At 38.1% G+C, this 27983-nt stretch overlaps 2 protein-coding genes across 2 annotated transcripts; both read right to left on the bottom strand.

Annotated features, from left to right (window-relative positions):
* Window positions 1-343: 343 nt before the first annotated feature.
* On the bottom strand, window positions 344-22655 carry LOC107712004 (zinc finger protein 335-like). The gene is made up of 30 exons (XM_016517127.1): window positions 21966-22655; window positions 16258-16456; window positions 15899-16169; window positions 15698-15775; window positions 12024-12950; window positions 10708-10845; window positions 10454-10627; window positions 10125-10328; window positions 8839-8893; window positions 8517-8694; window positions 8222-8334; window positions 8040-8058; window positions 7767-7904; window positions 7502-7578; window positions 7249-7409; window positions 6944-7161; window positions 6749-6848; window positions 6541-6614; window positions 6356-6385; window positions 3940-4223; window positions 3712-3853; window positions 3414-3620; window positions 3149-3291; window positions 2832-2971; window positions 2598-2698; window positions 2323-2409; window positions 1782-1865; window positions 1519-1584; window positions 664-769; window positions 344-538 (listed from the first exon to the last, which is right to left on the bottom strand). The coding sequence occupies exons 2-30, from the start codon at window positions 16447-16449 to the stop codon at window positions 417-419; spliced, it is 4629 nt and encodes a 1542-aa protein (XP_016372613.1). The 5' UTR covers window positions 16450-16456; window positions 21966-22655; the 3' UTR covers window positions 344-416.
* Window positions 22656-23084: 429 nt separating this feature from the next.
* On the bottom strand, window positions 23085-27605 carry mmp9 (matrix metallopeptidase 9). Its single transcript, XM_016517129.1, has 13 exons — window positions 27369-27605; window positions 26992-27230; window positions 26741-26889; window positions 26528-26656; window positions 25888-26061; window positions 25552-25725; window positions 25279-25452; window positions 25045-25200; window positions 24710-24893; window positions 24464-24597; window positions 24214-24364; window positions 24000-24103; window positions 23085-23880 (listed from the first exon to the last, which is right to left on the bottom strand). The coding sequence occupies exons 1-13, from the start codon at window positions 27501-27503 to the stop codon at window positions 23780-23782; spliced, it is 2004 nt and encodes a 667-aa protein (XP_016372615.1). The 5' UTR covers window positions 27504-27605; the 3' UTR covers window positions 23085-23779.
* Window positions 27606-27983: the final 378 nt, after the last annotated feature.

The following is a 27983-nucleotide window of genomic DNA, read 5'->3' on the forward strand; positions in this document are numbered from 1 at the left end:
AATCAACCCTCCTTCATAAGCACTTTAGCTACAGCTAGGAACTTTTTCATAACAATGAGACCTGAATCCTCCAGTCTACTGTTTACACACTGTCACTGAAGTAGCATCCATTGTAGTACATCACAGCAACATGTAGAATTAAATACAGGGATTCTCTATACAGGCTGCTCTTGGCTTTCGTGTTACTTTTTCTTTACAAGGCAAAACACTGTAGGCACAAAAAGATAAACTGCTTTAAATATTTACAAAGGCATGAGTCGTATAATTTTCAGAGAGGATCTAACTGTACATTCACCCTCTTACTGAATAATTTAAGTCTGGGAAACAATTTTGTTACTTAGTATCCACTGCAGTCATCTGAAGCTGAGACGAGCATCAGATAAATCTGTCTGTGTGTTTGTGTTTGTGTCTTGTTTCTACTCCTCAGTAAAAGTGATGACGTCATACTGGATGCCCTGCTGCTGCAGCTGCTCCAGTTGTTCAGGTGTGGCCTCTGTGTAAACTGTCTGAGCCTGAGCCATGGCTGCATCTGCAACAGCTACACACACATCACTTACATCACCTCTGATTCTCTTAAACATCACCAGAAGGTTGTAGTATTAGAACTTTCTGTTATTGGCACTGTGAGTGATTAAAACTAAGTGTGAAGGTGTAAGGTCATACCAGTGACAGCAGAATGGGCGGCTGCCTCCAGGTCCTCAGGGGCGACAACCTGCTGCTCGGCAGTGATGGGGACGTACTGGATCTGTCCATCCTGAGACAGGGCAATCTGACACACAACACAGAAGAGATTTACACTTGAACCAGATTAAGAAACTGATTATGCAACTCTTTTTCACTGTTAAATGAATCAAAAGTGAAAGTTAAGACTATTACATTGTTAAAAAAAGATTACTATTTCAATAAATTCTGTTCTTTTCAACTTTCTATTCACCAAAGAATACTGAAAAAAAATTGCATGTTTTAAAAAAAAAAACTTTAAGCACTCAATTCTGTTTTTTTTAAGACATGTTTCTTGAGCAGCAAATCAGCATATATGATTTCTGAAGGATCATGTGCCACTGAAGACTGGACAGCTTTACCATTACAGGAATAAATTACATTTCAAAATATATTAAAATAGAACAGAACAGTTGTTTTAAATTGTAATAATATTTCATAATACTACCGTTTTACAGTATTTTTGATCAAATAAACACAGATTGGCGAGCATAAAAAAAACATTAAAACTTCTTACCTATTTTAAACTTTTGAATGGAATTATGTTTCTGATTGATGCCACTTCATTAAAATAGCATTGAGATGTTTTATATGCTGTCATTAACAACAAAGCTGCATATGGAGCCATTTAGGAATATGTTCAGATAATTACTAGCATTAAGACATGAACAGCTCAAAGTAGAATCTCTAAGCTATCGTGCTGTAATTACTGTACTTCAAACACAACTTGATTGCGGCATAATACAAGCTGTAATATATATAAAAAAAAACATGTTTGCATTCTGCTCTGGCCTCAACCTGTTGTTCCTGCAGAAACGTTCCATCATGCTCGTACTGAATGTGAGCAATCCGCCCATCCTCCATCTGCAATTCACAATCAGATTTTTTTTGTGATAATGATGAAATATAACATCCTACAGACCACAAATGACACTGAAAATGTTTTTCAGGCTGCAGTAACAGATCAGGTGAGGCTCCCAGCCATCAGAGAACTGTTCATCGACAACCATGAGGAATTCTGGACCCTTGGGTTATGAATGATGGAAAGAGCATATACTAACCTGAATGTGGTTTCCTTCAGATACCACCACATATTCCCGTGGGAGCAGGTGCTGAACTCCATCCTGAGAGATGATATACTGGACCTGAGAAAGTACAGGGCAGAAGTGGGCATTCAACATGACTACAAATGAAGGTTTTGAATGTGTTTGCTGATCACACACACACACTACAGTTCAAGTTTTTTTTTTAGGATTTTTATATATATATACAGTGGGTACGGAAAGTATTCAGACCCCCTTACATTTTTCACTCTTTGTTATATTGCAGCCATTTGCTAAAATCATTTAAGTTAATTTTTTTTCCTCATTAATGTACACACAGCACCCCATATTGACAGAAAAACACGTTGAAAATATTTTTTTTACATTATAAAATATCTTTACTGTCACTTTTGATCAATTTAATGTCTTTACTTTATAAAAGCTTTTTTATAAAAACTTTTTACTTAAAAAAACCCCCCAACAACTCCAAAAGTTTGACTGTAGTGTATATATAATTTTTGCTGGTTTTCTGAATAAAGCCTCAGAAAATGAGTTGTACCTCAGTGACCTGATTGTCTCCAGTCATTAAGTGCTGTACCGTCTGTCCATCTACTGTTGTGATCTGCTGAATATATGTTGCTTCCTCCTGAGAAATGTAGAATTTTGTCAAAAACAAGCAAAATGTGAAAACCTGAATCTAGCTGAGGCCTGATATAAAACCTTCTGCATTACACATGCATTAAAAGTTAATACCCTGCTCTATGATTGGCCAAAAAGAGTCAATCACACAGAGGATGAGAATGAGACTGTGTGCATTGTGCAAGTGTGCAATACCTGGTCAGAAAGAGTCTGATCCTGAGCCACAATGATGTGTTCCTGACCCAAAGCCTGCTGCAACCTCTCCGGACTGATGACTGCCTGACCAGCCTGCAGATCTGAACAACACAGGAAAAAGAAATATTATAAAGTAAAAATGACAAGACATGTCAAACAATCAGAATAGGGCTGTGTGAATCTATTATTTCTATATAAACAAAATACAGTCTAACTATCAGAGTCAGTACTTACTCTGCAGTGTGGCTAAAGCTTCTTCATCGCTATTGACGATGATGGTCTGCTGAGAGGGGACAGAGCGGGGTTTACGGGGTGAGGGTTCCTGTGTGTGAAGCCTCTCCATGTGGAACTTCAGATGGCCATTACGGTTAAACCTTAAAGAGAAACTCAGAGCACTGAGAGGCTGCGGAGGTCTGCGTGTACGTGTGTTACTTACATCAAGTAGTGGAAGTGTTGTATAGCCAGTAATGTTAACAGTACAGATTCTACAAATTCTCTAATAAATCAATTCCATTATCATTTTAATGATAATTTCTCAATTGTTCCCTTACCTTTGGCCACAGACCTGACAGGCGTAAGGCTTTTCGTTGGTGTGTGTCATCATGTGGCGTCTCAGGTCTTTCTTGTTTTTAGAAGCAAAACTGCAGCTGTTGCATTTATGAGGCCTCAAATATGCGTGCATGGCCATGTGAGACTAGAATGATAAAAATAGATATATTATAAAAAGTATTTAACACAACAAAAAGGGTTTTGTAGAAAAAAATCAGAAAAATTCATAAATACTGATTTAAAACTCAAACCACATGACCAACACACCTTGACTTCTGGCCAAGAAGGTGCTGTAAAGTCACAGTCAGGGCATTTGAATGTTTTGGGGTCTATGTGCGCCCTCTTGTGGTTCTCCATGTCCGAGCGGCCATGGAAAGCCTCCATGCAGATGCGGCAGGAGAAGCGTTTGGTGTTGAGCTGTTGAGAAGGGGGTGATGGACACAGGGAAGGGGAACCTGGAGCTTCACTGCTCAGCTGCAGGAGGAGAATTTTGTCAATTAATCTTTCCATTGAGAAGGAGCACAATTAGTTATTTCACCTGTGAAGTAACAAAGCCGAGTCTCACCTCTACCTGCTGCAGGACTCCATCTGTCAAGCCTGAGCTCAAATAAAACTTCTCTTTATTCTCTTTGAGAGGTGTAGAGATGGACAAGGGCTCGGTGCTCACTTCCATGACCTGAGGCTCTGCTGAGGGTTCCTCTAAACTGCTGCCAAGCACACACATGCATCATCTTAAAGGATTTATATGACATTAAAAGGCATTACAGAGGCTCTTTTTGACATTTGGTAGTACCTGTGCGTCGTTTCTTCAGAGGCCTGCTCCACCACACTGAAATCTGCTCCCTCATATGTACCAATACCAATCTGTATCACCTCCTGCGACACACCCGTTGTCTCCTCTTGCTCCACGGTCCCTGTAGCTGTCTCAAATGCCTCCTGCACCAGAGTGTCCCCATTCTCTGACACATGGAATGTGACGATCTTTTGAGGCTGCAAGGATGAGCCCTCACTCCCAGAGCCAGCTCCGGTCCAAGAGCCCGTCTCCAGGGTCTTACCATCTGGTTTCAACACTGCCACCTGAGAAGAGGGATCAGTTTATCACAGAAAATAAAAATCTGGATAGATAGATAGATATATAATATAGTCATATAGTCACATAATTTCAGTTTAACATTGTGATGAGTTTTAGGGATATAGATGAACAAATATAATAAGCTATAATAATAAAAAGGCTGATAGCATTATTATGGCTTACTAATAATTACTAAGTATTTATTGCATTGTACATGATCTACAATATGCCAGCTTTTGGCAAAAATAATCTTGTAATACAACCAATTAATTATTGTGTGTAAAGCACGTCTAATGTTTTGTACACATGAAGTCTGTGTACACATATGTAGCATCTGGACCAATCAGACACACCATTTTTCATTTGATTTAACAAATCAATTATTCATTAGATTAACAAACGTTCACAGACCCCTCACCCAATAAACATACTGGGTGCCAAGTTGTCTGTGAACAAGGCCCAGGACCCTGGTTACCATGGCAACCCTGACACCAGATACATTTACGACCTAATGGAATGTGAGTAGGGAAAACCACTGCCTTTTCCATAAGGAAGAGACACAATGCACAGTAGAAATGGACTTTTCTACTAATTAATTCATAGGAAAACCTTTCTTTGAATGAACACACATATCCTTCAGGTCATTGTGTATGTTGTCTTTGAGATTTTATACTGTTTTATGCAGGCTTATGATGGAAACACTCATTCCTGTCATCTTACATATATGTAACCCTACCATGTTTAGTATATATGAATTAGTCTTCTGATGATCTAAACGAGAGTGTATATTATATGTTGGTACAGACAGTTGACCCTGAGAGGTCAAGTAAATATCTACAGTGTATCTAAATATTTATAATTAATTATAACTAGTTATGATTAATTATTCATATTTCCCCATGAATGAGCTGATTCGCTACACATACATTAAAAGAAAAACAAGAAAATCTTTTTTTGTAAAGAAAACCTTTCAATCTGTTTTTAAATAATTTATACTTTGTAATACTCCATCACAAAACTTTTTTATTGTTTTCTATTGCTTATTGTTATAGTACAAATATAACAACCTCATATAAGAATAGTTTCTACTTTTCTTTACTTTGCTTTTCTTGTAATGTAGGCCCGTTATACATTCAACTAACAGAACCAATCCAGATATGTTTAATGGAAAGTACTTCATATATATTTTTGTTATTTTACTATAAATGTAACACTAAAATAACTTTTTTGGCCTTTTGTAGGGTTGCACCTGAAATCTGTACACTTTAATGGAAAGTACTTAATATATATTTTTGTTATTTTATTATAAATGTAACACTAAAATAGCTTTTTTGGCCTTTTGTAGGGTTGCATCTGAAATCTGTACACTTTAATGGAAAGTACTTAATATATATTTTTGTTATTTTATTATAAACGTAACACTAAAATAGCTTTTTTTGGCCTTTTGTAGGGTTACACCTGAAATCTGTACACTTTAATGGAAAGTACTTAATATATATTTTTGTTATTTTATTATAAACGTAACACTAAAATAGCTTTTTTTGGCCTTTTGTAGGGTTACACCTGAAATCTGTACACTTTAATGGAAAGTACTTCATATATATTTTTGTTATTTTATTATAAATGTAACACTAAAATAGCTTTTTTGGCCTTTTGTAGGGTTGCACCTGAAATCTGTACACTTTAATGGAAAGTACTTCATATATATTTTTGTTATTTTACTATAAATGTAACACTAAAATAACTTTTTTGGCCTTTTGTAGGGTTGCACCTGAAATCTGTACACTTTAATGGAAAGTACTTAATATATATTTTTGTTATTTTATTATAAATGTAACACTAAAATAGCTTTTTTGGCCTTTTGTAGGGTTGCACCTGAAATCTGTACACTTTAATGGAAAGTACTTAATATATATTTTTGTTATTTTATTATAAACGTAACACTAAAATAGCTTTTTTTGGCCTTTTGTAGGGTTACACCTGAAATCTGTACACTTTAATGGAAAGTACTTCATATATATTTTTGTTATTTTATTATAAATGTAACACTAAAATAGCTTTTTTGGCCTTTTGTAGGGTTGCATCTGAAATCTGTACACTTTAATGCACAAGTCAAATGCAAAACAGTGATACATACCAGTATTGGCTTATAGTTTTGTTGTTGTTGCTGTTCAAATTAGTATCCAAATTGACACTTTTTTTTATAGATATGACCTTAATTCACTTACTGGTACCTTTTTATCCAATAAATGTCATACACATTATGTATTTATAACATTATTTTATATTCCAGGAGATGATGCGAGTGTGTCAGTACAGTACCTGCAGTTCTCTGGCATTACTCATGTTTAGCAGCAGATCGAGAGCATTCTGGGCTGAGAGGTCTGTAGTCTGGGCTGTGAGAGAGAATAAAGATTCAATTTAACACTGTACGCTTAATATTAATAAGGTGAATTATATTCATAATCACACCAACCATATATTTTAAGTGGGATCCAAACACTGATCCACTGATCACTTTTCTACTGACCTTGCTCGTAAATGATGGTAGTGTTCCCCAGTGCATCTTGAGATACAGATGTGTTCCCTAAGGACTCCATGGTTTGGAAAGTAATGGGGTCCACTGCTACCTTTAGATGTAAAAACAAATATTATATAAATATGGATGCTGGGATTTTCTTCCATTCAGATACAAGGGCATCAAAAGACATATCCATGTACTTACAATGGTCCCTTGAAATCCCTGGGTTTCATGCTGCAATCTCAGCTCCTCAATCTGCTGCATACTGAAAACAGGTGTCTGGCGCTGGCGAATTGGCTCCTCTGGGTGGGATTGGCTCCACTCATCGAAGGCCTCGGGATGGCGACACTGCACATGCAGCCGCAGGTTCTTCCTGTGTCTGGTCGTGAAGTGGCACATGTCGCATGAGAAGGGCTTTTCACCTGATCAGAGGGTGAAGATGGACAGGTATCATCAGAAAACCTTCTTACTGCCAAAAATGAAAACTTTCTAATGATTACATAACTCACCAGTGTGTTTAATGGCAATGTGAGACACTAGGAAATCCTCTTTACTTGTGGAGTATTTGCACTCTTCGCATTTGAACGGTTTGTCGTTGGTGTGGGATAGTTGGTGATTAAGCAGGTGCTTTTTGTCATTGCAGGTGTATTCACAGAACTCACACTTAAACCTGATGCAGGAGATGAGAAAAATAGCTACCTTTACTTTATGTTTACCAGTGGAGGAACAGACAGTTACACTGAGTCCTGACATCTCACTTACATGCTGTTGCCACAGTTCTGTATGTGTGTGAGAAGATGCATTTTGAAAGTGTAACGCTTCTTGAAGGATTTCCCACACTGCAAAGCAAACCCATTTATACTAGTGTGAACATAGCAAATATACAGGGCTGCATTTCACAAAAACATTGTAAGCCAATATAGATCATAGTGACTTTTTTTTATCTGTGTTAACGACAACGTGCTAAGGCTTATTTACTGATTCATCAAAACTAGTTTAATTAACAAAATTTAAACAAGAACTTTACCTTGTCACACATGTGAGGTTTCTCTGTGCTGTGTGTCTTCATGTGCTGCGTCAGGCGTTTCTGCATGGGATACACGCGACAGCAGATGGGGCATGGAAACTCGGACACTTTGGGAACCTGTGAAGGTTTGACGCAAGACTGCTGTTGCATGAAAAGCTATCCTCATCAAACAACTCAAAGCTAACTTTATCTGATATATCATGTCAATAAGGACAATTTCCTTTAAACATGAATGTTTGTTTGTTCACATATGGTTCACATCTTTGACCTCACCATATCTGTCTTCCGACTCCTAAAGGAGAAGAAACAAGAACATTAATTAATACTTTAATCAGGTTATGTCATGTGTGAATTTTAAATTAATTCAATATTTTTTATATAAATGACCTCAAGGGTTTGACAAAATAAAATTCATGACGATTGATTCATGAAAAGGAGGCATGCTAAATTCTTACTTGCTTTTGTTGTGGACAGCTGAGTGGCGGATCACGTCTTTCTTATAAACACTGGAGTAATCACACACCTCACATTTGTATGGTTTTGTACCTTCATGATTGAACATGTGCTCCTATAGGACACATATATCAATGTTATAGTTATATACATTAGACATTAGCACATATTATACAAACATTTCAATTAAATTAAAAAAATTACCTTTAAAAATACCTAATAATTTAACTAATAAAAGTGAATAAAATTATTTTTTATGGATTTATAGATTGTCAAATGAAAGAATCTAGTTCTTACCTTCAGTGAGGACCACCGTTTGCAGCGGTAGCTGCACTGCAGGCACTTAAAGTGTTCAGGGTCATTTCCCTCATGAGAATCCACATGGAATCTGAGATCCTCTTGTGACAGAAAGCGAGAACCACAGATCCAGCAGTTATGAGGCCTTAGCAGAGGCTTGAGAGATCTGTAGTACTTGCTAAAAAAAAAGTGAAATGAGGTTTTGACAGTCTAGAATGTTTAAATGGATAAGGTTTTCTAAGATATGATTTTGTGTCAAACGGACAAGACATTAATCAAATGTTTTTGTGGATGATCAAAGAATAGTACAGGTATTACTTACTTGCGATTCATGTACTTTTTGTACTTCTTTTGAAGGAATCGCTTAGACGGCCGGCCTCGTTTTTTAGGCAAAAACTCCAGGTCATCAGGGCCTGTGTTTGATGAGGGATCTTTGTTTTCTGAATCTGACTGGCTGACGGCTGGTTCCACTGCTGACCCATTGGATAGTGAGGAAGATCCATTCTCCAATCCAGAGGAACTGGCTTCTTCAGGAGCTTGAGGGTCCCCTGCATTGTTTGTTTGAGAGGCCGCTGGTGACTCTGTTTCATACACAGGTGAAAATAAGAGTTATCTCAGATCTATGAAAGTTGTGAAGTAGATTTATGACTTGAATGTTAATTTCTTTAAAATGTAATATTTAAATATTTTATTCAACTTCTTAGACCTGAAAAGCTAAGACCTGAGTCAGGAAGGAATTTGCGGGGTGGCCCAACTATCCTGCGGGGCCGTTTCCGTGAGGAAGAGGAACATGATGAAGAGCAGGAAGGAGGAGGAGTGCAGTGACTGGAAGCCAATCTGGACATGGCCTCTTCATCAGCTGGCTTATAATCACTGTCACCTGAATGCAAAATGCAGATAAAAAAAAACAAAAAAAAACAGGAAATGAAATATAGAGTATGCAAACTGCTCTCCACTGACCTTGATCATCAAGAGCGCCTGCATCAATGATGTCATCTTCTTCCTCTTCAGGAGGCTCCTCCTTCTTGACCTCAGCGACCGCTCGCGCTCTGCTTTCGGATTTTCGAGGACGTCCTCGTCCACGTTTCTTTTGACCACCTACATGAGATAGCACATTCTGAACAAGAGAACCTTAAGAGAACTGCATACATAAGTTAAGACCTGATTGATACTTAAGACGGTGTTCTGTCGATTTTTGCTATCCTGTCAGATTTTGCTACCTCCCATTAAAACCGTGGGTAGTACAATTCGACAACGAAAAATGCTACCTGTAAAATTATGGTTTATTAACGTCTACACCTACCACAACACTAAACCTACCATTACAGTAATGCAAATAAAGTAATTATGTGTTATATTCTCGGTTGTAGCTAGAAGAGATACAGCTACAGGAAACAATCATTAAATAAAATTTTTCTACCTATTAGATTGTGTTTTATTAAAGTCTACACCTACCCCAACCCTAAACCTACCCTTACAGTAATGCAGATACACTAAATATTGTTGTTCAGCATGAGAAAAAGGACGTAATATTGATAAACGCATGCGCAGTAAACCCTGGTAGGACAATCTGACGGGTAGGATAAAATGTCAGGACACACGGCCGGCCTCGTTTTTTAGGCAAAAACTCCAGGTCATCAGGGCCTGTGTTTGATGAGGGATCTTTGTTTTCTGAATCTGACTGGCTGACGGCTGGTTCCACTGCTGACCCATTGGATAGTGAGGAAGATCCATTCTCCAATCCAGAGGAACTGGCTTCTTCAGGAGCTTGAGGGTCCCCTGCATTGTTTGTTTGAGAGGCCGCTGGTGACTCTGTTTCATACACAGGTGAAAATAAGAGTTATCTCAGATCTATGAAAGTTGTGAAGTAGATTTATGACTTGAATGTTAATTTCTTTAAAATGTAATATTTAAATATTTTATTCAACTTCTTAGACCTGAAAAGCTAAGACCTGAGTCAGGAAGGAATTTGCGGGGTGGCCCAACTATCCTGCGGGGCCGTTTCCGTGAGGAAGAGGAACATGATGAAGAGCAGGAAGGAGGAGGAGTGCAGTGACTGGAAGCCAATCTGGACATGGCCTCTTCATCAGCTGGCTTATAATCACTGTCACCTGAATGCAAAATGCAGATAAAAAAAAACAAAAAAAAACAGGAAATGAAATATAGAGTATGCAAACTGCTCTCCACTGACCTTGATCATCAAGAGCGCCTGCATCAATGATGTCATCTTCTTCCTCTTCAGGAGGCTCCTCCTTCTTGACCTCAGCGACCGCTCGCGCTCTGCTTTCGGATTTTCGAGGACGTCCTCGTCCACGTTTCTTTTGACCACCTACATGAGATAGCACATTCTGAACAAGAGAACCTTAAGAGAACTGCATACATAAGTTAAGACCTGATTGATACTTAAGACGGTGTTCTGTCGATTTTTGCTATCCTGTCAGATTTTGCTACCTCCCATTAAAACCGTGGGTAGTACAATTCGACAACGAAAAATGCTACCTGTAAAATTATGGTTTATTAACGTCTACACCTACCACAACACTAAACCTACCATTACAGTAATGCAAATAAAGTAATTATGTGTTATATTCTCGGTTGTAGCTAGAAGAGATACAGCTACAGGAAACAATCATTAAATAAAATTTTTCTACCTATTAGATTGTGTTTTATTAAAGTCTACACCTACCCCAACCCTAAACCTACCCTTACAGTAATGCAGATACACTAAATATTGTTGTTCAGCATGAGAAAAAGGACGTAATATTGATAAACGCATGCGCAGTAAACCCTGGTAGGACAATCTGACGGGTAGGATAAAATGTCAGGACACCGGCCCTATTTTTTGCATTAAGTTATTGTAATTGTGTTTGTTAATTCAGGCCAGAGGAGAACTGGCCCTACAAGGGAGTCTGGTTTCTCCCAAAGTTTTTTTTCCTCCATTTCTGTCACTTGATGGATTTTGGGGTCCTTGCCACCGTTGCCTCTGGTTTGCTTAGTTAGGGTTTAACAGACTTCTAATATTCAGTAATAATATCGATTTGACTGCACTGACATTAACGTATGAGAACAGAAGATGAACTGAACTTGAGCTGGATGATGTCTTCTGTAGAGCTGATTGTAGCTGAATTAAACTTATAACTGATGAACTTTACACAATTATTGAACTGAACTGAACCAACACTGAACTGACATGAGCTGAATTACGACACTATTGTCTTTTTAGAGATGCTTTACATCAGAATTTGAATGTGTCTCATGAAGCTTGCATTATCTCTGCTGCTCAATTTCCAATCAAGTTCTGCTGCTTTTAAATGTGCTATATAAATACATTTTTACATGACTTGACTAAAAAGCCTTTGTGGCCATCATGTGCCCTTAAAGTTTCAAATAAATTTCTTAAGCATAAAGTATGACCCCATTTTGCACAGGGCCATTAATGGGGCAGATATTAAAAACAAAGAGTTGAATTTACATTTGAAAAGACAAAATTAGCACCTCCTACTTTACCTGGTGGTTTAAAGTGTTTGTCTCTCATGTGGTTGATGAGCGTATCCTTGGAGACACTTTTATATGGGCACATCTTACACTTAAATTGCTGTACGATCACCACCTCCATCATTTCCTCTAGCTCAGCCATGTCTGGGGTTCTGTGCCCAGACTCAACCACCACCCCAGACTCCTCCACTTCAGGCTCTGGATGGGTGGAATATGTCCCACTGCTACTTATGTATGGGCCGGACAAGTTATCATTGCAGTCCATTTGATCAGTGAGCTGGGATCCCACTGTGTCAGCCAGTGAGTGCCGAACGGCACCCTCGTCGGCATATAGCATGCCCTGTGGCAAATAGGAGTGCTGGGGCTCATCTACCGCACTTCCTTCCTGCTCTGATGCGGAGACGTGCTCCCTGTCATCCACGCTGCTGTCGATATAACGTGAATGCTGCGGCCGCTCCGCACTCTCGGCACTGTACTCCAAGTAGCCATCACTGCACTCTACGACGTACCGGGAGGAGCGAAACGAGCGCCTCTGAGGGCTACCGTTCGTACCGCTACACTCTGCTGCATAACGCCCTAGAGGTTCTTCTGAGTCTGCCACATTGTAGTTGGTGACCCCTGAATGACGTGGGGTCTGGTCTGGTTCAGCTCCTGAGCACTCGATGTACCGAGCCTCTCTGGTCTGGTCTGGGTCTTCTCCTCCACTCCACTCTATGTACTGGGAATGCTGCGGCTGGTCTGGGCGACTGCAGCTGCTGCTGCCATCGTCGTGCTCACGGTATCCGGAGTGTCCAGGCTGGTCGGGTTCCACACTGCCCTGCGGGTTATCTGACAGGTCTGCCTGGTCCAGGCAAGTGGAGGTGGGTCCATCAGCAAGTGCTTCAATGGCAATGCGGCTTGACAGTGCAGAGGAAGACATCTGAGTCACCATAGGAGCTCCTATACACAGTGAACAAAGGAAATGGCTATTTGAATATCCAAGAACTACCCCTCTTTCATCATTATTTACTCACCCTCATGTTGTTCTAAATCTGTATGCATTTTCATCTGTGCAACACAAAAGAAGATATTTTGAAGAACTTTTTGAAGCATTTTTGTCCATTCAATGGAAGTCAATGGGAACTGAAACTGTTCAGTTACCAACATTCCTCAAACCATACAGGTTTGGAACGGAAGGAAGGGGAGTAATTTTATTTTTACATGGACTATCCCTTTAAGTCAATTTGAAAAATGTCTTTCCTGCAATGAGTATGGTAATACTACTAGCACATTTGGGTCAAACAATATACTAATTAACAACTTTGAAAATCTAGATTAGTCACACAGATTATGACAAGAACGAGATCAAAAGGGATTTTTAATACAATACAATATAAATAGACATTGCCATATGAAGGGATTTTCCATAATCTATTGAAGGGATCTGCCATAATCTATTAATGCTCATGTTGTTCAAAACTCATATGATTTGTATTTTTCTGTGGAACAGGGTTTGGTCATTTAGCAATAATTTAAAAAAAATAATAATCCAGAAGTTTGGTGTTGAATTAATATAATAAATATATTATGATTTTTAGTTAGTTTATCTTATTTCGAAGCTTGTTTTGTTTCCCAACAACCATGTAGTGCAGGTGAAAAACAGTATGTGAAAAGAGTAGTATGTCCGAATTCACAGTATTCATAAAACAGCAAGTGAAAAGTACCTGGATGCCCTACTACTTCAGGCGAGATTCTGAAGTGTGCATCTGATGGACAGTTTACTCTCCCATGAGGCCACGGGAGAGGATTTGTAAATGCAACTGACGTTGTAGGTCAGATGTTTGGTTTACAATAATACTACACACATTCATACTATATGGAACATACTGTTTTAATCACTTATTTAAGAGAAGCACCTACTCATAGAGTATGCGATTTTGCATGCAGCCCTTAAAGGCAGGGTATGTGATTTTTCAAAAACACTTTAGAAAACTGATTCGGGCCGAATAGCAAAAAAAACTTGTAGCCAATCAGCAATAAGGGGCGTGTCTACTCGTGATGTGGAGGAGAGAACTTTCAGTGCATGGGATGGACATTAGCCGAGCCGAGCGACAGAAAGATAGAGATGGCGGATAAAAAAACAAAAGAGGAAAACGTCTGCGGAACGACAAGGCAAGAAGTAGGACCCGTGTAAATATCGGATCAGCTTTCCAGAGAACTCAAGGAGCGGAGGCCTGCGATCGGACGCCGAGGTTGCTTTGTTTCTTCTCAATAGGTGAGTAACACAGTGTCTACAACAGCTAAAGTCTGCCTACACCGGACGCGATCAAACGACCGTTGAAAACCATTTGAAATGTATGTCAGCACGTCATAAATAGAACCCGGCAGCAGTTTTCTGTCGGGATTTGTTGCGCCGCGCCGCGCCGCTCACGTCCGTAGACACGGTGTAACATTAGTTTTGCTTTGTTTCACAGAACTAATCGTTCCCTGGGTTGCGTATGTATATGTGGGGCGGAGCTATCAAAATAGGGGCAAGACCCTTTTGGGGTAGGGCCGTGTTTGTTTTGGTGATTTCAAATATAAACATTGACTACCAGAAATCCCTTACTCTGCCTTTAAACATCCGGCAGACTACACTTTAAATACAAGACATAACGAGGGAGTAAATTAAACGCACCTGAATCAAATAAACAAACACAGGTGGAGACTAATGAACTCAATGAAATAATCAGGACAGGAACATAACCAAAAAAGGGCTAAACACTGGGACACAGGGAGCACATGGGGAACAAAACACAACACAAGCCTGACAGATGGAGGATGATTATATCAAAAGGTGAAAAAAAAAAGTTTTACAAAAGGTAAAAGTTCCCAGACTAGCTACAAATGACATTTACTGACATATGCATGTAATATATGACTAATATTGATGTATTATATAAGGTTTAATGAGTTAGTTAGCTTACTGCTGACAGAAAAGGAAAAAATATTACACTTGTAAACAATCAGCACGTCACATATGCATTCCAGCAGCACAGCTGGGCACGGTTAACTGTGCCTAAAACATTCTGGCTGGATGGTGGTAAAATGCTTATAGGTTTCAAAGATGAAACAACCCTTTTGTGTCAAATTGAATAGTCCTACCGCACAAGTACTTAAAGACCCGTTGTTCTCCCAAACATATTTCATTGCATGTATCAAGGTTTTCTAAAAAGTGAAGTGAGTCTGCGACTGTGTAGCTATTAAAAAGCAGAAACGTAGAACACAGACAAACACTCACTATTTACTCGTTGTCGGTCATTGCAATCTCTGCTGGATGCACAGTAAATTTTCGCAGTCTGCCTCGTTTAGAGGTGAATAACCTCAAGACAAATTGGTTTCAGTAGCCCTGAGCTCCCTCTTTTCATCATTTCATTTAGCTGCTTTGAATCACTCATATTATTCCCCTTTGCTACTATTCAGTTTCACAAAAACCTCATGCTGACCGAGGGAAAATACTTCAGCTGCTACAAAATATTTCCATGCTTTTGCAACTTAACGCTACAATATGAGGGATGATGACCTTCCCAAGACAATAGACAATTTCAGAAAAGCAGATGATGTCCCATGGTTTTTTGGTAGTTAGTTGCAAGCTAGCAAATGGTTACATTGGCTACCAGAAATCACTTACTCTGCCTTTAACCTTAAACTCTAGGGATCTTTCTTACCGTCATCAGGACCTTGGAGTATCAGATACTGTGTGGTCTCTGCACTGCCATCCTCTGCGCTCGTAACTGCAATACATCCTGTAAAATGGGCATAGAAACACAGTATTTATATTGAATACTACATACACATAAAGATGACAATGTCTACCATATTAAATACCTTAGTTGTGATAAAAAAGAAGAGGCAAGAGGTTTCTCTACCATTCATGATGTCAGGTCCAATGGTGGATTCAATGATCTTGTCAATAGCTGAGCCAAGATCTGAGGATGTGGAAGCAGTGGAATCAGAAACCATCATTCCTCCTTCAGAAACAGCACTGGAGTGGACCAGGACCTGGACAGACTCTGACACCAGGACCGACTGTGTCACCGTGGAGACGCTGGACACACTGGTTGACTGGGCGACAGAAGAGGAGTCTGGGAGATTAACTCTTCGCACATCTGTACTGGAGCTTGTCTCTGGGATAAAAACCTAAAGTGCAACCCAAAAAAGTAACCTTGATATGAATTACATACACTCTAACATGCGGAGATATAAATGTGTGGGTTGTTTGTCTTACCACAAGTCCCTCAGAGCTCTGTCCTACGTGGCAGTCTGATTCTGGGGCCGGGGCAGGAGGAGCCGCCGCATCGCTGCTATCGGCAGACATGGCTTCTGAAGACTCCATGCCCATGCCGCTCTCCGACGGCTCCTCCATCCCAGAATGCCCCACATCGCTGCTGCTCTCCACCTCCATCTCCTCAGAGTCCATCTCTGCTCTGTGGGAAAGTGTCTGACTCTCAGTAATACAGCACTAAATTGGACATTGTATCCTGAATGATACATGCAAGGGCATGGCCGATGAGTGGACAAGCGTGTAACGTGTAATGAAGTATAATCATTTTATTGAAAAATGTTGAAAAAATATATGTGGATTTTGATGTATTAACGTGATTTTGTGGAAGTTCAGTATTTGAATATTTATATTAAGAATATTTTAAAGTTTCAAGTCAGCAAGTTCTATAAAGAAATTAAGACTTTCATTCAGCAAGGATACATTAAATTGATCCGTAAAGACTATTTCAAATAAATGCTGTTCTTTAGAACTTTGTATTCATCAAACAATTTAATGGATTCCACAAACATATTAAGCAGCCCAGCTGTTCATATTAACGAAAAGTAATTCTTCTTGAGCAGCAAATCAGCATTTTAGAATGATTTCTAGAGAATCATGTGACACTGACAACTGGAGTAATGCTTGCTGAAAATTCAGCTTTGCCATCACAGAAAATAAAAAAGTTATTTTAAACTGAAATAATATTTCACAATCTTACTGTTTTTACTGTATTTTTGACTAAATAAATGCAGCCTTGGTGAGCAAAAGAGAATTCTTTAAAAACCTTTAAAAAATGTACGAACACAAAATTTTTACGGTAGTGTACATATATAAAATTATATATTATATACAGATATTATTTCTCACCATTAAAAGAATTCACACTATATGTGACCCTGGACCACAAAACCAGTCTTAAGTCGCTGGGGTATATTTGTAGCAACAGCCAAAAAAACATTGTATGGGTCAAAATTATCGATTTTTCTTTTATGCCAAAAATCATTAGGATATTAAGTAAAGATCATATTCCATGAAGATATTTTGTAAATTGCCTACTGTAAATATATCAAAACTTAATTTTTGATTAGTAATATGCATTGCTAAGAACTTCATTTGGACAACTTTAAAGGCGATTTTCTCAGTATTTTGATTGTTTTGCACCCTCAGATTCCAGATTTTCAAATAGTTGTATCTTGGCCAAATATTCTTCTATCCTAACAAACCATACATCAATGGAAAGCTTATTTATTCAGCTTTCAGATGATATACAAATCTCAATTTCGAGAAATTGACCCTTATGTCTGGTTTTGTGGTCCAGGGTAACATTAAAAAACTAGTCAGTAAAAACGTTTGTCAATAAAATCATATTACATTGTAGATAGAGTGGGTTTATATAATTGTTTCTTTCAAGTGTTTTGCAGTAATCTGTGAGCTATTAAAATAAAAAGCTATGTAAAAAATGATAAACATTTTTATTCAGTTTTAACAACTGGATATACTACGAAGCCCTTAAAGGGACATGGTGGTGGAAAAAATACGCCGTGAGAGGAAATATTTTTTTTCTGGCAAAACCAGTTAAGTTCGGACAAACACTTCCTGCTTACTTTACAGCTTACAGTGGTTCATACAGCTCCATATGTTCACAGTGGAGCAGCTTATACGGTTTTATTTTGAACTTGGACTCAAGTATAAAGAAATACAGTCAGTGCTTAGTTCAAGGCACCGTTTTGGGACATTTTAAAATGCTTAATGTGGCTTAATGTACTAAAACAGTGACATTGGAGGACCAAATTCAGTACACACCATATTAATAATTACTATTAATACTAATGACACTATTAATATTAATAATCTTATTAATAATGTTACTATTAATAAAATATTATTTACATACAAGCAGAAATGTATGGAATGCCAAACCTGACAAAATTATAAATAAATAAATAAATACATAAATAAATAATTAAATATACAAATAATGTAAAAAAATATACTTTTCTTATGTATATTTTTTAATTTTTTCCCACATTTATTAATTGTTCCTTTTATTTATTTATACACTTATTTATTTTCACATGTATTTATTTCTACATTTCTTTGTCTGTAGGGTAATGAGGAGGGCGTGTTTTACCTCAGGAATAGCAATCCAGTCAGAGTAGGCCAGGAGTAAGCTTTGAGGCCACAGTGGAGGTGTCACTGCATCCTCAAAGCTTACAATTTGCCTACTCTGGCTCGATTGCTATTAAATAAATAAATAAATAAATGTAGAAATAAATAAAATAAAAATAACTAAATGTGGAAAAAATAAAATATACATAAATAGGGAAATAAATGTATACAAGCTTAAATATTCATTTTTTATTTTATTTGAGTTATTTTTTACTTTTCTTTGTATATTTATTTATGTATTTATTTATTTCTAAAATAATAATAATTTTGTCAGGTTTGGCATTCCATAGCCCAGATTATGAACGCTAAAATGCACGTAAGCTTTTTCTCCCCCATAGAAACCCGTTGTCAAGAAAACGCGGCTTAATGGAAGAAGACAGCAATATAAAAAGAGCAAATTTGGCATACAGTTTATTAAGAAATATGCACAGGCAAGCAGATGAACCCAGAATATGAACGCAACGCGCTAAACTATGTTAGCGTTTTCCTCCCATTAAATCATTATAAAGAAAATGCTTAAGGTAATGGACGAAAGCAGTGATATAAAAAGACCAAACCTGGGGCAAGTTCAAGCTCAAACCGGTGCGCAACGTTTTGCTACGGTTTCCAGTTTGAACGACATGTTTCCTGGAAACGGTGTGCAACGGGGTTTGAGATGAGTTTTCTCTTGTTTGGTGGGTGTGTCAAAAATGTCAGCCCAATCAGCAGCAACATGTATGTAAACCACGCGGTATTAAAGAGACAGCTGGCACAATGTAATTAACATCCAAATAAATTCACAAGAGCAAGTATATTGTTTGCACATGTTTATTTACATTAAAGGCAAAATAACTGAAATAATAAGAGCACAAGTATAGATCTGGAACTTCTTTAAGTCTGTCTAAATTTCATTTAGTAATTGCAATGTCGTCTGGTCCATCCTTTCCTTGAAGGTGTGCTAGACACTGATTAATGTAACATAAAAATACTATACATATTTATATATTTTGCTATTGTATTACGGAGTGACACTTTCCCAAACTTTTCTATACCCCTCTGATTATATAATGGTAAATATTACAATATCATAGCACAACAACAGTGATCAGCAATAATGAAAAGCCTCACAATAAAAATAATAAGGTCATATAGATCATAACACAGTCTCGGAGGTAAGAAGTGGATTATCCTTCACCTGAAATGTTTGTCTTTTCATCCTGAAATGCGAGGCAAATGTTGGATCACAATAATTAGGAACCACAGTTTCCACAAATCCCTTCATTTGATTGGGATGTTCTCTTTTATTCTGGAGGGCAAGGGCAGTGACTGTAACATCGAGCGTATTTTGCAGTATTAAACACGTATTAATACCGATTTCATCAGGCTCCGAAAATTCTTCAAAAAGAACACAAAGAATGGCCTTCTCAGCTGCCATAGTTGCAACTCTTGCGTCATCAGAACAGGGTGTTCAACGCACCACCGTTTCCGTTTAAAAAACGTTTTGCACCGTTTTGTCGGGGATGAACGCAGCCCTGGTCTTTTTACAGTTTTATTTTACTTTGATACAGTTTATTAATAAAATATATTATCCACAGGAATGCAGATAAGCCTAGAATATGAACGGAACGTGCTAAGTTTCACGTGTTTTCTCCCAGTAAGAAAAAACATATATATATAATATTTAAATATTTAAAAAAAACTCAACGTGGATTAATGGATTAGCGCGTTGCTTGCCTGTACACACACACACACACACACATATATATATATATATATATTTTTTTTTATAAATTATATATAAATGTTGTTTTTTTTAATCAGTCTTCTTATATTCCGCCACAACGGTTTTCTATGGGTGAGAAAACGCTTAACGTTCTCAGTGTGCTCATATTCTCAGCAAGAGCTGGCGCTCTCTCTGGCAGCGGCAGGTCGCAGCGCCACTTCCGGTGGCATCCCCAGAATAGATGCCACGGCAGCTGCCACGGTCTTTCTCGCCGTTTTTGCTGTTTGCTCGGTAAAAACTAAGGTTACACTGTTCTCAGTGGCGTGCGGTGGTGTTTTTTTTTAATGATGATGCAAAGTTCCCATAATTGTATTATTATTATTATTATTATACATTTTTATGTATCAGCTGCCAGAGTTCGTGCCAGGAGTCACGATCACGGTCCGTGTCACTAGTAGTAAGTACACAAGTCAGCAAAATATATAACACTGTTCTAGTGGTTTTGGGATATTTTAATAAAAAAATCTTACATATTGTGCCTTTAAGCCACGTTAAGCGTTTTCTGTATAAAGGCATTTCCATTCATATTCAGGCCTTATCTGCTTTCCTGTATGTAGTATATTTTATTAATAAACTGTATACCGAATTTGGTCTTTTCATATCACGTTAAGCGGTTTTTTTTCTATGGGGGAGAAGCGCGTTGCGTTCATATTCTGGGCTATTCTGTTTGTCTGTAAACAGTATGCTTTATTAATAAGGTGTGTACAGAATTTGGTCCTCCAGTGTCACTGTTTTAACCCGCATTAAGCGTTTCAGAATGTCCCACAACGATGCCTTGAACAATTTCTTCATACTTGAGTCCAAGTTCAAAACAACATTCTATGAACCGCTCCATTGTGAACGTATGGATCTGTATGAACCACTGCAAACTGTAAAGTTTGCACAAATTCATGAAGTGTATTTTTCATTCATTCACAGAAGTATAGATCCACCCGTGTATTTTCTGCAGAATTGGCTCAAGAGCCTTGTTGCAATCAAGTTGTACAACCAGATTTCTAAATAAACTAGAATTTTCAAAATTTATTGCATCACATTTATTGCATTTCTTCTTTATATTTTGTGCTGTATTGTATTCATTGTTATTTCATACTCTGTGATGTATGTCTACTGCTGTAGTGTCAAATTCCCCCAGAGGATGAATACAGTTGTCTTGTGATGGCACCTTTCTAGGTCACTCAAGCACATTATAAGCTTAGCAGCAAAACCGCAAGCCAGCGTGGTCCCCGCATTAAATGCACTCAAATAACAGAAATAAAATAATCTAACGTTTGATTTCTCACATGTTCTCAACTGATATCAGTCCCTCCCCACCAGAACATCCGTCCAGCTGTGGTTGGGACATTAAGTCTTTCTTTTGACTCAAACTTATCAATGACAAAAGGGTTCTGGCCTTTGATCAACATGACACGTTCTGATGCTGAGTACACCAACAATTTAATGAAGAAAATGTCACTATATCAGATGCTAATAACACTCGAGTCCTCTCACGGACTGCGACTACTCTTTGATCGTTTGTGCTGCCCTTCGTCCTGCCTGCTCGCGCAGCGCCATTTTCCCTCCCGCCGCTCCGAGTAAATTTTTTTTCCGCTCAGGCGATATGAAGAACCGCTCGGGGACCTCGAGGGCCTGCGCGAGCAGGGAAAGCCAGTTCGCCCGAATGTTTTTCTCTTGCCCATCACGGAAGAAACTGTATTTGTACACAATTTTACACTATTATTTTGAGCTAGGATTTTTTTCTTACCTTGAATGGACTACTGTTTCGCTCTTTACGCACGCGAATGAGGCGAAATAAAATAGATATTTGAAAGCGAATAGTTGGTCTTGTTTCTAGTCGGGCGCCATCAGCGTCTCCCCGCTTCCTGTCCTCAAAGCTGGCCGGAACTCATTTATCCGTCAGGGGGAACAGACGAGAGGGAGAAACCCTTAATCTGTTTTATAATGTATCTCGATTTATTTTAATAAATGATGTTTTATTTACAGAACATGAATATCGACCACCTCGCTTAATCTTTTAAGTGTTTTGTCAAATAATGGTGCGAACCGGAGGACTATTGCTCTCAGAGGATGAAACCACGGAGTGTCTCGCGGATTAATATGACGCCAGTTGTTTATCCTAAGATTCTCATTTATAACTTTTTGATAACGCCAAAATAAAATATTTTTTTTCACAGATTGAATGTGGGTGGGTCATATGTTATAAAGGAGTCCATTTACATTCTGTTAAATCTGTGCCGCGGATATAAATGAGACGTGTTCCCCACTGCATGTGCTGTCATTCTGCGAAAACTACTAATATTTTGACCTTTAAAAAAAAAAAGATTTTATTTGTAAAGTTAGTCCTGCGCTTTACGTTTTAGTATTTTCTCATGAGGCGAATTTATGAAAATCAGGCGAGTTTTTGTAAATAATGTAGCAGCGTTAAAATGTCAGTGGACAGTATGCCCTTTGTGTCAGTATTCCTGTCAGTTATGTATCAAATATGACACAAAATTGTCCAAACTGTCATAAAAAAGTGATTGTATTTAAATTTCAATTGTATTTGTATCAAAATGATAACTGTTGTAATAAAATGTGTGTGTGGTTGTGTCATATATTGTGTACATTAATGGCTACTGCACACATACAAATATGACACTTGAAATCTTCCAATATTAACTAGCTGCTAAATGTCAAATATTTGTGTGGCAACCGTTTAAAATAGTCTGCAGTGATTAGATTTTGAATATTAAATAGCATTTCAAACCGATTTGTAATTTTGTGAAAACTTGTTATATAGAACAAATTCAGTATTTTGCTGTATTTTCAAATATGATTCTTTGCCTAGATATAATGATAGAGCAGTTGCACAAGGATTGAATGGTCTTGTTTACACATTTATTGAGTAATCATAAACAATGCAACAAACAAATAAAAATATAAATAAGTGGAATGTGGAACATTAAATTAATAATATTATAATATATCATTTACACCAGGCAAATGATTTCACAATACGCCAAAATCTGGACTTAATAACATCTCAATATTAGCTCTAAGGCTAAAAATAAACCTTTGCTTTGAAAACCATACCAGTGGGGTCAACACAGACAATGGATGCTTTGATAACAAATGCATTTACGCTACAATTTTCCCTGAGGTGACTCCACTCATATATTTACAAAAACAAACTTAATTCCTAGAATTAGACTGGCAGTGTCTCATTGTAGCTTTATAGAACAAGATTAGTTTCTCTTAATGTGCTGTTAAGAAACTCGTCATGAACAAAGCAGTTATAGAGTAAGCGGAAAATAAATTATAAGACCATGCTAAAGCTGACAGACAAATATGCATAACATCCTGTTTCATGTACCTATGATAATTTCAGTGTTAAATCAGTTCTTTTCCTATAACAGTTAAAGTCAAAATCTCCATAACAGAGACTTTAAATTTAATACATTCTGTCTGTGTCTTCCTCACTACATTTTACACTGAAGAGAAATGGTTTCCCTATTAAAAAGGGCTCTGTCATCATGTTAGGATGCTGGACGTTTTCACTGTGCACAGTGACCGCACATCTTAGCATTTTAGGAGGTCGTACTTCACATAACCGACTCGGTCAACCTGCTTTCTGGCATTCATTCTCCAGTAGAAATTCTCACGGCAGAAGTAAAAGAATCCTGAAAAATATTGAAGAAGAGCAGAAACAAGTGTCATTTGCTTGATCAGATAAATCAGAGTAGTTAATCCGACCTTATTAACTATTTTAGACTATTCATTTGAACATAATCTCACTTACCCTTGTAGAGGAACACATCATGTGAATCAATGGGAACTCCACCAAAAACTGAGTCAGTGAATCGAGGGTATCCTCCGTCTATCATCTGAGCCTTTGAATCGAGTCTATGACAATAAATAAGAGATAAGAATACTGTGGAAAAACTACAATTACAGAGCTTTACACTTTCTGATGAGCTCTTGCACGTTACAGTCCTGAAGCAAAGTTCACTTACCTCCAGAAGTTCTCCCCATTAAACAGGAGCACCTTGCCTTTTCCTTTCTGCAGAGCTCCCTCCACTCTGTCCAAGTTGCTTGGCAGGCCGAGCTTCTCGATTTTACGTGGTCCAAACACCTCATTTCCAGTATAAACCCAGAACTGTTTTTCTGTGTGCATGAGATACAGTTGAAAAAACAGTTATATATATCTAAATTTGAACATGTTTGGCAATAATATCGAAATATCTCAACCTGGTAAATAAGTACCTGCAAAGAAGTAGATCTTTTTCGTGAGCTGGTCCTCAAAGGCAGTGTTAATGACGGCTGGCAGGGCAGGCCATTTCTCAGATATCAAGAAAGGACCTTTGCGTTCTCCTTTTTTTGAGATCTTCCAGTAGTGCCTTTAAGAGAGAATTTAGAAACATGTAAGTGAGAATTAGGCATAATAAAGTTTGTTTTCTAAGTTAAGTTTGTTAGTTCATATTGCTAATTATCTAGAATTATAGCTCATACCTATCCTTGAAGAAATGAAGCTCTTTCTGGATTTCAGTGATGCTATCAAATTCCTTGATTTGGCAGACATCCTGTGAAGGGTCTACATGAGTTGTGGTAGAAACAGTGGATTTAGTTGGCAAAATAAGAGAGGAAGTGGTGAACTGTGGTTCTGGAGGAGTGGAAGTAGGGCCAGTTTTAGGTCCTGAAAAGAAACAATGAAATAATATAGCTATAAGACCAGAACTGTACAAGACTCTTGGGGTTTCAACATCAAAAATCTTGAATTTTGAATAAGAAAATGCATAGTAATGCTAACAATCAGTAAGTGATGGATGGTTTAATTGGATGAATACCATAAAGATACTGAATGCCCTCGATATCATCACGATGCAGAGAGAAATCCTCTATGTATCTGTACATGGGATACATCAGAGCGTCTTTGATTTTGGAGTGGTCCAAACCAAGTGCATGTCCAAACTCATGAGCAGCCACCAGAAACAGACTGTATCCTGTGAGAGAAAAGACATGTTAGCCAATGTCTCACTTTCATATTTTTATAGTGTCTGAAGGAGATGATTATCACTTACCCCTATCAGGGCAAAATCCCCATTTTTGATCTGTGTCATAATTGCTGGTAGTTGCACACCAGAGTTTTCCATCACTACGGCCTTCACTGGTGCAAGAAGAGTATTCGTTTCCAAGGAAGGTGAAAGGAAACTGGCATGGCTCACCTTCTGAATTTCCACCAATCACGGCTGTATCTGTAAGGGGAAATATTATATTATAACATATTAATATATGTATATATCTTACTTCATTAAAGTTTCAGGGTTCAGTCTGAAGGTACGAGAGCTGCTTACCTCTGTTAGGGCAGAATCCATACTGCTTATCAGTGTCAAAGTTAGCTGTAGTGGCACACCAGCGATACCCATCAGTTCGTCCATCTATGGTGCATGTGTCATATTTTACCCCCAGAAACACGAAGGGGAAAACACACGGCGCTTCATTGCTGTTCCCGTCAAATGTGAAGAGAACTAGGGGAAAACAGAGACAGAATGTTAGCCGTGCTCATAATAATAAATACTTGTGGTTGTTGAAATATTGTGATATTAATTCCACATATTAAGGCCAAAGGAGTCAGTTTAAATGTCTATTTTGGAATTAAAGCCCCATAAAATCATGACTGGAACACTTACGCTCACTGGGGCAGAAGCCAAATTTCTTGTCCTTGTCATAGTCTGCGGTGGTTGCGCACCAGGGGAGACCATCTGTGCGCCCCTCTGTGGTGCAGGTGGAGTAAGATGTTCCCTCAAACAGGAAGGGGAAGTGACACATTGCACCCTCTGCATTTCCATAGCGGGTTTGAATCGCTGAAGGAGACACATCAATGTCATTGTCTTCTCCACAAATTTTAAGACAGGGTATACAGGGGTAAACATGTTGACCTGACCTGAGCTATACGTTTTTTTAATATATAAGAACTCATTGCATTATTTATGAAAAATATTAAGTGTGATATTATAAAGACAATATGTTTCCAAATTGAATTAATTGGCTTTCTTATTGTTACTGGATGGAACACAAAGCAAATACTATTTAAAATATTACCGCAGGACCCCAGTTTAAAAACAAAGCTATACATTTATTATCTAAGGACTCATTTATACTACATATGCAAAAAAATACTATACACTCAAAACTGTAGAGGGAGCTACTGTTACACTATAGATCCTATGCAATTGTTAGAGTATGATGCTACATGGTGTTTAAACTACTTACTGTATACATACAGTGAAAATGGGGTGTACTGAAATATGAATGAAGAATCGCTCTCACCTGGTCCAGAGCCAAGGGTCCAGTATTCATCATCATCAAAATGGGCATCCCCCTGCACTCCCTCACCTGGAGGATAGGCGTGAGCCAGCAGCCCATCTTTCCCGTCAAAAGGGTAGGGATCGCCGTGATCTGAAACAAAAACAACAGCTCAATCAAACTCATTCAAACAGTGGTACATCTTAAAACTTGAATCTATTACAAAAACCACCTCACCTGCTTTCCCAAAGGAGACCATGATGTCAGCAGTGCCGTCATAGAGGCGCGTGAACGTCAGAGGGGTAACATCACTCCAGACTTTGAAAGCTCTGGCAAAGGCGTCATCGATCAAAGAGGCTTCCATGTCAGGTGAGTAGTTCAAAATCCTGCATACCAAAACAACACAATGGATTATAGTGCGTTCATTACAAACCTATGAGATGTGTCGATCAATAGTCAAGGTGTCGATGGTGTAGATGATATCCCACCTGTATGTAACATCATTGTGATCCCACTTCAGGTCTCCATCGAAAGTTTGATAGTTGCGGATGTCTGGGACCCCACAGCGAGGCTGCTTCATGGCATCAACCGTGGGCTGGTCAAGCGAGCCCGTCTCCTCCAGCCCAAGCTGCCTCTGGAGCTCCTTCAGTGCTTTAGAAGTGGACATGACTGCCTGCAGTCCACTCTTCTGGATAACATCTACGTAGCCATAACGCTTCAGGTACTCCTGGAGTCAAATATTTAGACAGGAGAGGAATTCATATAGAATAATAAAATCAACTGCAATATACTATTTCAAAAGTAGATGGCTGAGAGAAGATATCCAAAAAACAACAACACATGAACTAAAACTTGATATACTCACATCTGCCAGCTGTGTGTCTGTCATGTTCTTGATCACATCTCCAGGGAACGTCACATACACAGATTTGAGCGGCACACACCAGGCTCTTAAAGAACAGGTTCCAAGAACCAGAAACGCCAGGACTCTAAGTCTCATGATTAGTGCTTCAAGTCACAGATCAAAGTCAAATTTGATAAGAAAACAGACTCTAAACTTAAAAAAGGGGAGATGAAGTACAAGAAATGTTGTTGTTTCTTCTTCTCCTGATCTGTCTGTCTTCTTTGGTGCCCTGAAGGCAGTATTTATGTGGTCCCCTGGGCTTAGTCACTGAGCACCCACCCACCTCCAGTAGGTCATTTTAACACTCCCACTTACTAGTGCTTGCCCACTGAAAAGGAGTGATTTTTTTCATCCATTCAAAAAAGAAGGGGCTTTCCAGCAACCTCACATTAAGCTTGAAGACACAAAAGATAACAAACAAAGACTGTCTTTTCTTTTATTTAGTTTCTTAAAATAAATTGAGACATAAAAATATGAACATAAGTATTAATTAAAGCATCTTTTAATATAAATATAATACATTTAATAAACATAAATATATAGTATATCTCATTTTAAAACAATTGGCCATATGAA

The sequence above is a fragment of the Sinocyclocheilus rhinocerous genome, unplaced genomic scaffold (genome assembly GCF_001515625.1).
Source record: "Sinocyclocheilus rhinocerous isolate Xijiao unplaced genomic scaffold, SAMN03320098_v1.1 scaffold1168, whole genome shotgun sequence".
In the NCBI taxonomy this organism is placed as follows: Eukaryota; Metazoa; Chordata; class Actinopteri; order Cypriniformes; family Cyprinidae; genus Sinocyclocheilus; species Sinocyclocheilus rhinocerous.